The sequence below is a fragment of the Alternaria arborescens genome, assembly GCF_004154835.1.
Source record: "Alternaria arborescens strain FERA 675 chromosome Unknown contig_17, whole genome shotgun sequence".
Lineage (NCBI taxonomy): Eukaryota > Fungi > Ascomycota > Dothideomycetes > Pleosporales > Pleosporaceae > Alternaria > Alternaria arborescens.
Window position 1 is genome coordinate 105,861 of NW_021167872.1, and position 14,912 is coordinate 120,772.

Below are 14,912 nucleotides of genomic sequence, written 5' to 3' on the forward strand. Positions count from 1 at the left end.
AGCGTACGACTTGCGGTATTGTTGGCGTTTTTGTAATTAAGCGCGTTTGGGTTGGTTTTAAGGCGCATTTCATCACGACCATGACAAGCAAGGATACACGAAGTATTGTGACACGTATCTTCATTTGTAGTATACCCTCAATACTTATTTGTTTAATGGCAGCCGGTGTATCTCTGCGCTTATGCATTCAATGCGTCTAATGCTCTGCATACGCTGAAAACTTTCAACCCATGGACAAAGGGATAATGACGCCCACAGTTGTTACGTCGATGAAACTGGCTTCGACTTCCCACATCTCGAAACAAAGCATCCTATCGAAGTGATACAGTGATTATAGTACAACATCACTGAGCCTTTAACGTGGCATTGTCTTCGACCTTTTTGGTCACTTCTGGCTGTCAACTCCAGACAAGGCTACTTAGTATAGGCTGGATACCTATTGACGGACCAGAACTACAAAGTCATTCATCAAGCCTTGCTGCACAATCAGGTTGTATTGGTTAACAGATACGGATATCACGCCGCCAATACGATCCCGGTTCCGACATCTGTATCATCCCAGAAATCTAAAGCTATCAATAAACAGCATCATGCCACAGGAGTTTGCTTCCGCTACGGCCTCTACACGCACCCGACTCGAGAGAGAGACGGCTCCGGCTCTAAGCAATCTTAATGTGAACATGCACAAGAGGCTGCGGCTAGGGAAAGGAACATGGACGAGGCAAAAGAGCGGAAAGGGACGAAGCTATCATATAGATTCAGGTTCAGTGTCAAGTCCGAGCCCAAGACTAAGAACGCGAATAAGTCTCGACCCCAAAGTTGAAAGAAACTCAGCGCCACGGAAGTAATGAAGGATGTCTCGAACGAAACCAAATGTGGTAGAGTATCCAAAACGAAGGACAACAAGATGGTACTTGTGCCTGAAGGGAACGAATTAGCAGACGTCTGACCCGAAGTGATAAACTTTCTTCGCTTGACCTCGTAAAATTACCGATGAGTTCCGGACGTTGCAAACTAGAACAAAAGGTTTCCTCCCTTGAGCCGTCTGTGGGTGAAAACGAGATCGAGATTGACGACGACAGGATCATAGTTACGAATGCATCTCGTAGTGGTATGATAAAGGGTTGCAGCTACGGTAAGATGAGGATGGTCTATATAGGGCTAGGAGTAACAGATGGTTGAGACGGACGGTTGAATGAGTGACACCTACGTAGCCCAACATAGACAATCGCTTAAACGAGAGTAGAGATTCTTCAAGAATGCAGAAACCCCGGCTGGATCGAGCGAAAGTGTCGAAACAGCTTCAATCAAGTCTAGTAGCGACAAAGTCTTCGACAAACTTCCAATCGATGTGATCTTCATCCTCGTCATTGTCTTCGACCCAAGTCTTCATAGTGTTGTTGCGAGCAATTGGGTGCACGAATGTGGTATTGAGCAAGGTATCGATTGCTAGATGTAGATCAGTACTTTTATGAACGATCATATGTCTCTGAAGAAGAGAGGGAACTTACGCAACAAGACTTCCATGCCGCTGGACATCCGGAACAGCGCAGACTGGGCCACAGGTTCAAGCTCAGAGCGCTTCTTTGTTGTGGGACGCACATCCGGAGCCCCGTTCTTGTATATCCTAGCAATTTGGTTGTTGATGCATTTACCGTGCGGATTACTGTAAGCCTGGCAGTATTGTACCCCAGCTGCGGCCGGGTTACCGAAGCCGACAATGAATTTGCATGGCTGACTATTGCAAGAGCTTCCGTAGTACTGTTGGATAATGCGACCTTGGCCTATATGTGAGAAGCCCGTTAGTTGAATAGTTGAACCCCAGCTCTAGGGAGAATTGAACTAACGGCTATTGTGCCTGCTGATGACACACTTGGTAACTTGCCCACCCTTGTCGGCGTCAGAAGTGCTTGCGAATGGATACTCGTCGCAGTTCTCGCCAGCTCTCGGATTGCCACCGCTAGTCTATCGAACAGTCAGGACATGGTTTTTGATCTGCATGCTTCAGAATGGATAGAATCTTACGCTGCAACGGTTGGGCCTAGGAAGACAGCCAGCCGACTTTTGGCGAGCTTTTCCAATATCACTATCGCGTTTTCCAGTACCTCCGTAACGATCGTACTTCAGTGTTGCTCCAAATGACGGTTTAGTGCAGTAAGCACCCCAGCACATGTTGTTGCAAATGTCTAAGCAACGATGAGCTAAGTTTGTACTCAAGGGGGCAAATAGTTACCCTGCATGTTGTCTGCGCAATTGAAAATCATACCAGGCGCGGCGATTCCAGAGCCTATGAGGCTGGTAATGACAAGAGTCTTGAATAGCATAGCTGTGTACTAAGTAAAGAGCTTGAGAACGCTTCTGTGAGGTTTGAACAAGAACAAAGCCATATCCTTTATACTCATGTTGGCCCCATGGATCAACTGACCGTGTAGATCAACTGTGTGTTGCGATTCTTCTTACTTGTGTACACTGAAGCATGGTGGATCCAACCATTTGCATGAGATGAGAAATGGTGACAGAGTTCAGTCAAGGATTTGGAAGACATCAGTTGAAAAACTTCTTGGAATTCATGAAGGGCCGTAATTGCCCCGTTTGTACTCCCCGAGTGTATTGATGTAAAATGTACCATCTGATCTCACTGGTAAGCAAAGTTTCATGCTGACATTGAAGACACGAACTCGGGTCTTGCTGGAAGGCTGCTTACTTGTATATTCAAAGACCCATACCTTAGCATCTCGATTGATTGCATGATTATGAGGCCGATAGTAGCTCTGAACAGACGTTGCATTTCCTGGCCGTGGTTGCAGGCACATGTAGAAATGTCTACAGAGATCTTACCTAAGATTGGTGAGCGTACTTAATCGGTGCCTTGGAAAGACAAGCAGTTTTCTACTACGCAGTCGAAGATCGAATTCCCCTATTGTACACCGATAAGCACCGAGATTCCACTGCCAGATGCGCTGATTGGAAACAAGACATCCTGAAAGTAGTGCGTGGCGTCTTCGGAGTGTAAGAAGGAACGAGACGGCGAATTCTATACATGGACGGGAGGGTCAGCCCCTAGCTGAGCGAGTCCGCATCATAGCCAGCCTCTGACATCATAGTTTGCGTCTACGCGCTTTCCTATAGTACCTTCCGAGCTCTGTACGACAGTCACTGACATTTGCCCCACTTGCTACTATCGCCACACCGTGCGTTAGCAACGGATGCACGGCTCCAAGGCATCCAACACTAGGACTGGAGTAACAATAAACAAACCAGTTCTGATTTCTTAGCTCGCCCCGCTGTAACCCCTTCCCTTTCTTCGCTTGCGGTCGTCTGATGTGGCCCGCCTAAGACGGCTAGTAGGTCATTCCCACCTGTTCATCTACCTCTTCCGAGACGACTCCCTCTGGAAAACAAAGTACGCGCAATACTACCTACAACAACATGTCTTTTACTAAAGACATTGCGAAAACACTTCCCAAGAAGGCTCCCAACGCGGAACATCATCGCGCGACGCTAGACAGCTTGTCTAGCACCAAGTTCGCTATTTTCCACACAGCTGCTTTGAACGTATCGGCTCGCCAGCAGCTTGAAGAAAGCATCAACACGGACGAAACTAGTACAGGGAGTTCTAAACTCGCCTCTCAGCCAGACTTCAGTGGTCGCTCTTTACGAGACGTGTATGACTATTTCATCCACCTGCGCGATCAAGACGACACCATCCATCCACTATTCTTCATAGTAGCCGACCAAGAAGATTTTAGCCGTAACGGGGTGGTGGTCGTTCTGCTCAACTCCAGCCAAGACGAGGAAGACGTTGTGGGTGTTGGACGCTGCAGCAGTGTCGAGGCGGACTCATGGGGTGCAAACATCGATATTGGTAATCAAGATTGGCTCGACTTGAAAGAAGAAGAAGCTATAGAATGGGGCGGGGATGATCCGTACGGGATTGACGACGATAATGACGGTGATAAACCAGGTGTCGGCGCAACAACCTCCCAAGGCACAACAGTGCAGAGCCCAACGACTCTGACTGAGCCACGCAAGAAAGTGTACGGGTGGTATAGCTTGGTCGAAAGAGGTACTTCATGATTACGCTCACACATAACACCCTGCATGTTAACTAATTCCGCAAAGCTGTACCGATCAACTCCATGCTCGAGCCGTCATGGCTTGATATGAGATCAGGAGATTCTCGATTCCAGATGCTCGGCAACTTCTATTCTTCAAACAACCCTTGGGATGAGATACGTGTAGCGCATCCACAGCAGTGTGTTTTCAGGCCTTCCGTCCATCGAACTCTCATCCTTGTTGCAGAGCACGATGACGCTAACGGCCCCGAGGGTATGACCCTCGCTCGTTTGAAGTGGGATGGCAATATTGAGGCAGTAGAGAATGCGACCCCATCACTCATGCCGGAAATTGAGATAGTGGCCAAGGTGAGCGCGGGAACGGCTTTGGAGCAGGCGGATCGAGCGGCGCAATAACTTAGTGGTACTATCATGCGTGCATGAACCAAACTCTCTGGACTATGAGTCGCATCCGGAGGACTTTAGACTTTCGTTGTACCAATAATTATGTTTGCGCATCATTGAACGAAGATGGTTAGCGCTATTTGATAAGATAGTGGTGGACCAATGGTCGCGTCAAGAGTGTACCGTTATATCAAGCTTGACACCACTGTCGTGTTACAGCTTGTCAAAAACAGCATCATATGTAAGCTGGAGAAGTTGATGTCTCTCCAAGTATACTTGATCCTGATAAGGCTCTTGATTTCCATAAACATCAATGCGGTTTGTTGCACTCTGGTAACGTAGACACGAGAGATCATTATGATTTGTAGAAGAGTTTCACACTATTGTCGTCATAAACCATACAATCCTCGTCAAAGTGCTCTTCCCTGAAAATAAAGCATTCAGGAATAGTGAAAGTCTTTTTAGGTCTGGTCCACCCGACCACGACTTGCACACTACTATAGTAATTGTGCTAGATATGGACCCAGACGCGGTGAGTAAGCGCTGAATGGTGAGCTCATTAAAATTTCTCTAGTCTATCTTCACCATTTTGGTGGCCGAAAGAAAGGAAGCTGGATGGTTGAGGCGTCTTTGGCCACTGTAATGATAATCAACTGACAGAGGTGAGTAGGTGACCGTTGGTCAAGCTGAACACAAGTAATACGGGTCTCACGTCGATACTGTACAGCATGCGCTGTTGCTAATATGCTGGGCTCTTGAGCGGCTGACGTCCCGTGGTCTTTTGTTACGACGTCACAAGATGTCTGCATGATTGCACTATCGTTGACGTATGGTCTTGTACGTAGCATAAATCAGGTCTAGAGTTCTTTTTAGATCCGCTGAGTCTATAGAACATAATGCCCAACGTCTTGCACTGATGGAAGAAGTTGCCTTTACTTGTTCATTCACTCATCATATTAGTGAGACTAGGTCATTGCGATTGCTTACCGACCTGTCGAGTAAGAGTCACGAACTGAAAGTGAAGGCAGATTGAGACATTGAGACCTCACAGGGCAGGCCTTTTACCTCATACTAAATCTATACTTGTCCTGGGTCTCTGATAACCTACAGGTATCCTTCGCGAGACAACGTCGACAGGTTCTTTGCACGAAACTTCACAGTCGGTATCTCCTAGCGAATAATCCGAGATTCCGCTATTGAACTTGCCCTTGGAGATTTTCGAGGAAGTAATTGTGGCTCTTACGAATAAGGTTGGGCAACGAAGTGTCGTACAGTATCGACTCATCAGCAGTAAGTACTATACCGGCGTAAAGCTCAGCGATTTAAACAAGAAGCAGGAACATTCGCAAATACGATCAAGAACTAAATCCTTGCAGCCATCGATCCCACGGACCTCGCCAAATTCTTGCACAACACTTCCTCCGCTCGTCTTTTCGAAAAGTATGGTGGCAAGATCCTTCACAAGTTCGCTATGAGCCGTAGAACAACAAAAAACCAAGTCGTTGACTTTGTCCGGGGTTTAGCCAAAGCAATTGAACCAGACACTGCACTTTATGCTGCGCGAGTGATGGTCCTGTGCATAAGTATGACGGCTATAGAGCCAAGATACCTGTGTGCCTACATAAAGGGCGTCGAGATTGTCAACAAGGAGAAGCGACCATGCTCTCTCAAGGACATGATGCTCGCTGTTTCTGCCGCATCTGGAGATATTGCGCTCTTCGAAAAGCCGACGCTTACACCAGCATTGCTCCTCAGACAAACTCACAATCTCTTGCCAAGTGCACTTAAAGCTGCCGTTGTCGCGGACCAGTATACCATCCTTGAACGCATTCTAGAATATCTTGTGGAAAATGTCAAGGGCAAGCGCGACTCCGGATCATGGAAAAATATGCGGAAGACTGGCAAGGCTTTGTGCATGGCCATACGCTTACACAAGAACGTTGTTGAAAACCTACTTTTCGACTTCCGTGACAAGAATGAGCTCTTCGCGAGGTTTGCTCCCGATGAACTGGGCAATTGGCCCGTCAACGATGCTATCGGATACTGCAATATAGACCTATTGTATCGTGTTCTGGAGGTCGACCATCCCGGATTCGTAGCCCATATTGACGGAGGATCCAACGGATACTATGATCTTACTAGTCAAACTATGAAGACTCTGCGCAGAAGAGGAAGAACTGAAATGTGGGAGATGCGTAAGTGTACATGTATGAATTGTATACGAGGCGTATACTGACTTCCTGAATCTATATCTAGTACTGAAAGATGGTATCGTCGGATCAGACAAAGTCTACTTTAACAAAACAACACTACAGTACGCTCTTCAGAGACGACGATACGACATTGCGCATATCCTCATCGAAAACGGTGCAGCGATCGACGGTATCACTCCAGAAGGGCACACCATCCTGTGGCTGGCGTCGAATGAAGGGCACTCAAAGGATGTTGAGTTTCTGCTCAATCAAGGCGTGGACCCCAATTCTCGTGGGAAGGGCGGTATATCTGCGATTTCGGCTGCGAGGTCATCAGGATATAGCAAATGTCTTTTCTTGCTTGAGGCAGTAAGGGATCACGGAAAGGAGTATCTCAAACGCCCCGACCTATGGAATGTATACGAGTTTGAGAACTTCGGATTTTAGTAGCCATGAAGATGGCTCAGAATCTGAGTATGGTGGTGAATACTGGGTCGTTGGTCACCCGTTTTTGGCGCTGTAAAGAGCACTGAAATTTATCGGGTTCACTAATAGTTTCAGTAATCACTGATCAGAATTGGATGCTTAAAGACATAATCCTGCAGCATAACTTTTGCAACGTCGTGTCGTAAATGAGGGATGGAGCGTTCTTCAACAAGAACCCTGAGGTCGTACAGACTGAGGTGGCGCAACCCAAGACGCGCCCCACCATCACGTCAGTAATGTTGGTTAGTCAACATTATCCTCTGATTCTACAACTAATAAGGTCCTGCTGACTAGCATTATTCTTCTCCCCCCATCCAGCAGCAGCGCACCACCACAGCATGAAATTGTTGGATCTTCCAACAGAACTAATCGAACGTATAATTGGCTTCTTTGTTAGAGATACAGGACCGTTGTACGTATCCGACTACCGACTTGTCTGCAGTACGTCTCAATAACACCACAATGTAACTCCAACTTATGCGCACAGAACTATTCGCCCATGAGATCCAAGAAGAGATCTTGAAACGACAACCGCTCATCGTGTACTCAACAGATGAGCTCAGATTATCCAGTCCAGTGAACCGCCACATCTTCATCGCGACAGATAATGCGAGATTTGAGAAACTTTTTACTCAGCATGGCGGCACGATCATAAGTCATGAAGTTTTTCGACGGCAGAAAGCGCCGTTGCCAATAATCGAATACCTGCGCAAACTCGTTAATGCTTTACTGGAGCTTGAGAAGGGTCAGTTTGCGGACGACCTACAGAAACGATACACGATACAAATTTGCACAGCTCTATCTAGTGTATACTACAAACAACTCCGCTGGCGCCTGTTCCTGCGCGACTACTCTGAAATCCGAGAGCCAGACATTGCAGACGACCTACCCGCAGCACTAGCCGCAACAGGGAAACTGCAAGAGCTCCTAGATCTCGTTTCGGGCAACCCCGATCGTTTGAAAGAAAGCTGCTCTTGTCTTTCTAGCCCTCTAGAGGCAGCTGCAGCATGTGATCAAGTGCACATAGTCAAAACCATTTTAGATATCTTCTCAACCCACAATTTCGAAACGGATAAGATGTCCCAACACTTCTGGCCTTACCGAAACGATGCGATCCACAAACGTGTGAAGAGATCTGGACTAACTGCTGCGATCCGCAAAGGTGCGAAGGAATCTGGAAACATTCTACTTGATCAATGCCTTCCTTCCGCGCGACCAAACAGGTCCAGCTGGACTCAATTGACTAAGGAAGTGGCAAGGTATACCGACAAGGGCTTCATGAAGAGAGTATTAGAAGCACCCAAGTACAACGTCGGGAAAAGGAGGGGATTAGAGAAAATTGACGCGGTTCAGGTGCTGAAGGAAGGCAGTTGTTCAGTTCTACGTGCTGTCATTCAAGACGGTTACCTGGATCCCAACGAAGCAATTTATGACTTCACACCGCTTGCTTTGGTGATAAACTTCCATCGCTACGACCTCGCTCGAGTACTTATCCAACACGGTGCCTACGTTGATGGCGTACCCGACACGGGAAAACCTGTGACCGCCTTGTGGCACGCAGCTAGAGCGGGTTATCGGGGATACGGAGACAATGTCTTGCCTGGAGTAAAGTTTCTTATCAGAAATGGAGCGGATCCTGACTTTGGAGGGGACTGGAGATCTCCGCTTCAAGCTGTGGAAGGGCTGTGGCCCGACGTGCAGTATCTCTTGCGACAGGCAAAAGACCATGGCCAGGACGTGGCGCTAAGCCCGGAAACATGGAGAAAGTACGAAGAGAGACCTGCAAGGGATACACCCGTCGTCGTTGACCAAAACTCGTCTTGTGGAGTTAGTGAACGCGTAAGATCGTGGGAATCAGACCAAGAATGAAAGATACGCCATTTCAGAATAGAAAAGGACTTCATTTGAGAACAGTAAACAGTACCTAGAATATATTCATGTGGTACTTGACCCACTATCGGCCAGCAAAACGCCATGATCTCTCTGTAACCGTACACTGGATATCACAAATACAATGGATCGTACACAGTACCTCAGTACTTCTCCTCCAGTCGTGCTGTCATGCCAGTGACTGCTATTCTCCTGCTCTCCTCACGCTCTTTGATATGCATCTCGCGCTCCAGCTCCTGCTGCCTGGCCATCTTCTGAGCAGTAGTGAGCTGATCGAGCACTTTAGAAATGCCTTCCTCGGTCTGCCCATTGAAGAGACCCGCCAGATCAGTCTTCGTAGTCACGGCGAGCTGGTCTTCTAACGCCCTTAGTGCTTTCGTGCCGAGCTCGGAGACAGCTTTCTTGAACTTGTCCTCCTCATCAGCCTTCGCCTTTTTGGCTGCCTGCTCACGCTCATCAACATTGGAATCTCCAGCTTTGCGCTTGGAGGCTTTCAGGGCCTCTTTCTTTGCTTTAGCGGCCAGGTAGCGAGCCGAGTGTCCCAACGCGCGTCCATCTTTAGTCAGCGGTTGCTCCACGTTGAGCGGCGGCGCAGTGAAGAAGAGGATACGACCCTTTTCGTCGCGCTGAAACTGCTCGCGGATCTCAAGCGGTATACTAGCGTTTGCATGGTCGGCCATGACGTAGACCTCTACAGGCTGTGGAGCCTTATAGTTGAGCGGCAATTGCTGAGGATAGGGCTGCTGGTAGCCTGGCGCAGCGCGAGGCGTCTGGAAGGCCTGCATGGGGGCAGCTGGTTGGGGCGTGAAGGGTACATGTGGCGTGATGGGCTGGTATGAAGGCGCCTGAGGTGCCTGCTGATGCATATGTGGAGCGGGTGATTGAGAGTGAGTGTGGTAATGTGTCGCATGGGTTGGCGTGTATGCTGGTGCAGCATGGTGCTGTTGCGGTGTTGGAGCGGGCATTGGCGTAAGGGTCGGGGCTTGCGCAATGGGATAATTTCTTGAAGATTCGTAACCGTGCGACGAAGCCGTGGGCAAACTTGGGGTGGGCATGACAGGCGCAGGTGGGGGTGTCGGTGGTGGCGGTGGAGTGGGTTCAGGTGGTGGAGAGTCCTATGGGATCTATCAGTATCGGTCTTCATGGTAACAAAGAGCATTTTTCGCTTACCTTGGGGTCACGCGGGCGACGATGCACAGCGCCAATCTTTGGAGGAGCATTTTCAGCACCCCATTCCGGCTTTGGGAGATCGTCGTCCTCTTTTTGGTCGTCCTTGAGCAAGTACGCAATCGGGCTGGGTACCTTTTTCAACTTCCGAGGCGCATCGAAAAGATCCATAACATAGTCCTTGTCGCGGACCTCGTCGGGTAGACAACTGGCCCATGTCTTGATCTTGTTGAGCTTGTGGTTCTCCTCGTTGTATCGAGCTTCGCAGACGTAAATCTCCTTGTCGGAAGGAAAGTCGCGGGGACGGCCTTTGTTGTAACGTGTAATAAACATGACGAAACACCGGTCCACTACCTCGTCGATGCGATGGTCTCGATACTGGCCAGTCTTGACGACCTCATTTTCAAAGAAGTGCCGGTCGAAACGGTGCACGGTCTGCTCTGGACGGTAGTACCAGCAGGCGTTCACCCACTGTCCGCCGTTCGCGTCTTGCCAGGTGCGATAGATCTGGGCCACAATTGGCTTTGTGAGGTCGTTCGCGTTCTGAATATGCACCCAATCGCCAACCTTCCACAGTTCGCCATTGTGAACAATGCCGCTAGGCATGGGAATACGTCCCTCTTCCATGACGTAGTCGGTGTCAGGCCTTTCCTTCTCGGCCTTTGCAACCTTGCGCGACTCCTTTTGGAGATGCACAGCGTCCTTGTAGATCTGGCTGTCCTCCTCATTGTACTGCTTTGCGTTTTCGAACATGAGCTCCACATCCACCATAAAGTGGTCGACCGAGTTGTACTTCTTTCGCTTGAGTTTGCGCTTGAGAATGTCCATAGCCATTGGGTTCTTGATCTCGGAGTGGTATTCAGGCATGACCGTCTTATCGGGGACGCGCTCGAATGCGCTGACCATGAGCTTGTTAAGCTGATTTCGAGGCTTCCTTATGGCTTTCATAATCGTTTTGATTCGCGCTTCCATAGGTGTGTCGACCCGCGGCGGGCGCCCACGCTTCTTTCGTGATTCTGGATCGTCGTTCTTAGCGTCCTCCTTTGCTGCTCTCGAGCCGCCTTCTCGCTTGGTGATAGCTGCTGTGGATCGCGGACCACGCCGCCTCTTGCGTTTGCCTTCGTCTTCCTCGTCGTCGTCCTCTTCTTCATCCACTTCGAGCTCTTCTTCGTCATCGTCCTCTTCTTCCTCTTCCTCCTCCTCTGGCAGTAGCGGGTCTTGTTCTGGAATCTCTCCGAGGAACGGCAGGGTGGCGACTGTTTCGGGAACGATCTTGTCATCCACTAGCCTCTTCAACTCCCGTTCAATGACCTTCTTGACTTCGAGCGCATCCACATATGCTTGCGAGTCCTGTCTATTGTACACCTGCGCATTGTGGGGGATGAGCGCCAAGTCGCGTACGAACTCGGAGACATTTTTGTATTCTCTCTGCGCGATCTTGGCCTTGATGGTGCTCAGGGCCATGGGCTCCTTGATGATGTCGTAATAGTCGGGCACGGCGCGCTTGTTCACTTTGCGCTGGAAGAGCTTGGTGGGATCATATGTTCCACTGCACATTTATTAGCCAGGGAATACATGGCGCAAGTAGTGAGAGTACTTACTCGTCGATCCTGTAGTCGTATACATTCTTGAGGAGGTTTGACATGGCCTCCCATTCCTGCGCCGTGACAGTCGACGTTGCGCCAGCGGACTCGGCCGTCTCGGTGGTGGGCACCGGAGTCGAGCTTGGGGCGCGTCCGGATGCCATGTTTGCGATAATCCAGTCGATGCCGTCGTGTTGCGGTATCCTTGTTGCGCCAGATAGCGTCGTCGTCGCGTCGTGGATGTAGAAGTCGCGACTCTGGAGCGGAAGTTTGGATTCGCCGGTTCGCCGACCCCTGCCATCCCCGGGTCGGCCTACCTCCATGATTCGGGAACATTCACTTACGCCATGCCACTTGTTCCATGCCAACTGTCGCCTTTGTAGCGTCTTTCCGTAGCTGACAAACGATTCTTTTCTAACAAAGCTTCCTTCGTGTTTGAGCAATCGTGAAGTTCTCCCTCCATACACCCACTCACTCATCGCAGCTTCCATCTAACAGCTCTCCACCGCTAAATCGCCGCCCCACCAGTCAACTGGCATCTCGCGCCACGCCTTCGAAGCTCCTTCACTCACGCTCAATACTACTCCGCTCACGCATACCAACTGTACCAAGTTATCGCAGCCGACCAATCACAACATGCCCATCCGCATCCGGTTACGCGCGCCCAACGGCACTCACACAGTATCACTCAACGATGACGCCGCTGTCTCAGACCTTCTGTCCTCTATCAGCGAAAAGACGGAACTACCACTGTTCGAGTTGAAATGGAACCATCCGCCACAACCGCTCGACCCTTCGCTGTATGGCATGTCGACGTTGTTGAAAGACATCGATCTCAAACTAAACGGCGCATCCATCATAGTCGTTGCACAAGCTACGGGCGATCCAAGTGAGCGTAAGCAAGAGCAAGAACTCCAAGCATCTACATCTCAGGCCGCGCCGCTGTCACTCCAACGGAAGCAGAACTCTGCACTCAAGGACACCCCCGAAGTTCCGGTACCCGACCGTGGTGGCACCATGGTTCTTCGAGTCATGCCCGATGATAACTCTTGCATGTTTCGAGCAGTCGGTAGCGCTGTCTTGTCCGACTCCCTTGACTCCATGACCGAGCTCAGATCGATGGTTGCGCAGGCTATACAGCGAGATCCAGAGCAGTACAACGAGGCCATCTTGCAGCGCTCTCCCGATGAGTATTGCAAATGGATATCATACTCTGACTCGTGGGGCGGTGGCATCGAACTCAGTATACTGTCTCAGGAGTTCGACATTGAGATCGCCAGCGTCAACGTCCAAGACAACCGGGTAGATCGGTTTAATGAGGGCAAACAACGGCGGTGTATCCTAGTGTATTCTGGAATACACTACGATACCATTGCTCTTGTGCCGCGCGGTGTGTCACCTCAAGACCCCTCGCAAGATATCAAGTTATTTGACGCAAAGGACGACGTAATTCTTGAAGCGGCCAGGGAACTCTGTGGGCAGTTGCAGAAAGCACATTATTTTACCGATACACAAAAGTTCGACATCAAGTGCAACAAGTGCGGCTGGAAAGGGGCTGGAGAACGGGGTGCGATACAGCACGCAACCGAGACCGGGCATAGCGACTTTGGCGAGGCGGATTGAGTACTCTTCCGTTATATCTTCCTCCCCGGCCAGACTTCGTGCATCTCAATCGACTAGAGCGTAATACATATTTTATTTGTACGACTACAATCACACGAAAAGGGCTTGTGAAATGGAGCTCTTGTTGATAAACTCACCTCTGCATGCTGTATTTTTGCATTAATAACATTACCGGATATTTCAATATTCCAATAACAAACAGCGAATTTTTCTGAAGTAAACACATCTGGTACTTTGCGGTTCATCAGTCAACACCCGAATCAGCCTTTAGTATGTTTTCAATAGCTGTACGTATGCACTATCAACGGCATCTTCCCACAGCCCGTTCTAGACAACTATAGACTAGGGCGCAAGCCCGGACCTTCGCCATGTCTTACACCGAGCCGGAAACAAGCTTTGCAATGACAGTGGAACTTCCAAGGATAGCGCAACCGCTATTCTGGATAGCTCCGGTGGTATGGGACGTTCCAGAAATCTTATGACAGATCAAATCAAGCCTTCTAAGGCTCCCCCATTCGCGGGCCGAGTAGAGTATTGATGATGGAACTATACGAGAAGAGATTTCACACCTTGTCATTCGGGGAATCCGGATGGAGACGTTGTGATCTGTCTAGTGAAGACAGACGAACGTTTTGGGATGCTCCCTACATGGGTTTTGGGGCCCCGACTGATTAACATGACATCGGAACGTTTAACTGCACATTGTGACTATTGGCTTTTGTTGTTAGGCACCTAATTCAGAAAGACGATAGTAATAGCAGAGCAGGGTTTATTTGAAGCTTTGCTAAGACTATACCAAGCAATACGTTGGTAGTAGTCTGGTCGTCGAGCCGAGATTTTACTGGACAGAGATCACGATCGGGCTCTTTTCAGTCCAGCAGCATTAGTGTCAAAATCTGTAGCTCAATGTCCAGAAAGGAGGCCGGCACTTATCTTTGCACCTATCTTCGAGTGCGCATCCATGTTCGTGTGTGTGCTGTTCCAGGGGCCTGGAACAGTGACGGAAGGCTTGCGTCTAAACTGCGTTGGTGCCCCGGACGCCGCTGGAGTTGACCACGTGCGCCAAGCCGGCGCTTTCAACGTCGAGCTCAAGGCCTCACAGATTCTTTCGCCAGCCATATCATGTGCAGTCCTGAAGCTCGTCAGTCTGGACTGCTTGTACAGAACGGTTCTTGAATACACGTCACCCGTCTTCTGCTCTTACCATAGACCCCAGTGCGTCGGAGAACGCACCGAGAACTATAGTTAGCCTTGAAGCCTAGGAAGTCTCGCCCAAGAGGATCAAGATCTTCTCCAAGGAACGACAGGGATTACCTGCGGTTGTAATATTCTAGCGCGCACGCAGGTACGCGGTTGCCCCTGCATTCGCCGTAGGAACACCCGGCGCATATCGCTCTCTCAACTGCCGTTCTCGATTCGGTCATTACAATCCACCAAGCTTCCGATAGTCGAACCGCTTTTAGTGATGTGCTTCAAAGATTCCACATCTGAGCTACACGTTACTTCTAGCT

The 14,912-nt window shown here is 49.5% G+C and overlaps 6 protein-coding genes across 6 annotated transcripts; 4 read left to right on the top strand and 2 right to left on the bottom strand.

Annotated features, from left to right (window-relative positions):
• Positions 1–1,303: 1,303 nt before the first annotated feature.
• On the bottom strand, positions 1,304–2,324 carry AA0111_g7454 (hypothetical protein; the record flags this gene model as incomplete). The annotated part of the gene is made up of 5 exons (XM_028653791.1): positions 1,304–1,449; positions 1,512–1,784; positions 1,848–1,965; positions 2,026–2,186; positions 2,234–2,324. 5 exons carry the CDS (start codon positions 2,322–2,324, stop codon positions 1,304–1,306), a joined length of 789 nt encoding a protein of 262 aa, XP_028504825.1.
• A 1,105-nt stretch (positions 2,325–3,429) lies between these two features.
• Positions 3,430–4,472, top strand: AA0111_g7455 (hypothetical protein; the record flags this gene model as incomplete). Its single annotated transcript, XM_028653792.1, has 2 exons — positions 3,430–4,066; positions 4,123–4,472. The coding sequence occupies 2 exons, from the start codon at positions 3,430–3,432 to the stop codon at positions 4,470–4,472; spliced, it is 987 nt and encodes a 328-aa protein (XP_028504980.1).
• A 1,459-nt stretch (positions 4,473–5,931) lies between these two features.
• AA0111_g7456 (hypothetical protein) lies at positions 5,932–7,099 on the top strand (the record flags this gene model as incomplete). Its single annotated transcript, XM_028653793.1, has 2 exons — positions 5,932–6,655; positions 6,717–7,099. The coding sequence occupies 2 exons, from the start codon at positions 5,932–5,934 to the stop codon at positions 7,097–7,099; spliced, it is 1,107 nt and encodes a 368-aa protein (XP_028504826.1).
• A 516-nt stretch (positions 7,100–7,615) lies between these two features.
• Positions 7,616–9,007, top strand: AA0111_g7457 (hypothetical protein; the record flags this gene model as incomplete). Its single annotated transcript, XM_028653794.1, has 1 exon — positions 7,616–9,007. The coding sequence occupies one exon, from the start codon at positions 7,616–7,618 to the stop codon at positions 9,005–9,007; it is 1,392 nt and encodes a 463-aa protein (XP_028504827.1).
• Positions 9,008–9,171: 164 nt separating this feature from the next.
• Positions 9,172–12,101, bottom strand: AA0111_g7458 (hypothetical protein; the record flags this gene model as incomplete). The annotated part of the gene is made up of 3 exons (XM_028653795.1): positions 9,172–10,143; positions 10,199–11,744; positions 11,797–12,101. 3 exons carry the CDS (start codon positions 12,099–12,101, stop codon positions 9,172–9,174), a joined length of 2,823 nt encoding a protein of 940 aa, XP_028504823.1.
• Positions 12,102–12,414: 313 nt separating this feature from the next.
• Positions 12,415–13,401, top strand: AA0111_g7459 (hypothetical protein; the record flags this gene model as incomplete). Its single annotated transcript, XM_028653796.1, has 1 exon — positions 12,415–13,401. One exon carries the CDS (start codon positions 12,415–12,417, stop codon positions 13,399–13,401), a length of 987 nt encoding a protein of 328 aa, XP_028504824.1.
• Positions 13,402–14,912: the final 1,511 nt, after the last annotated feature.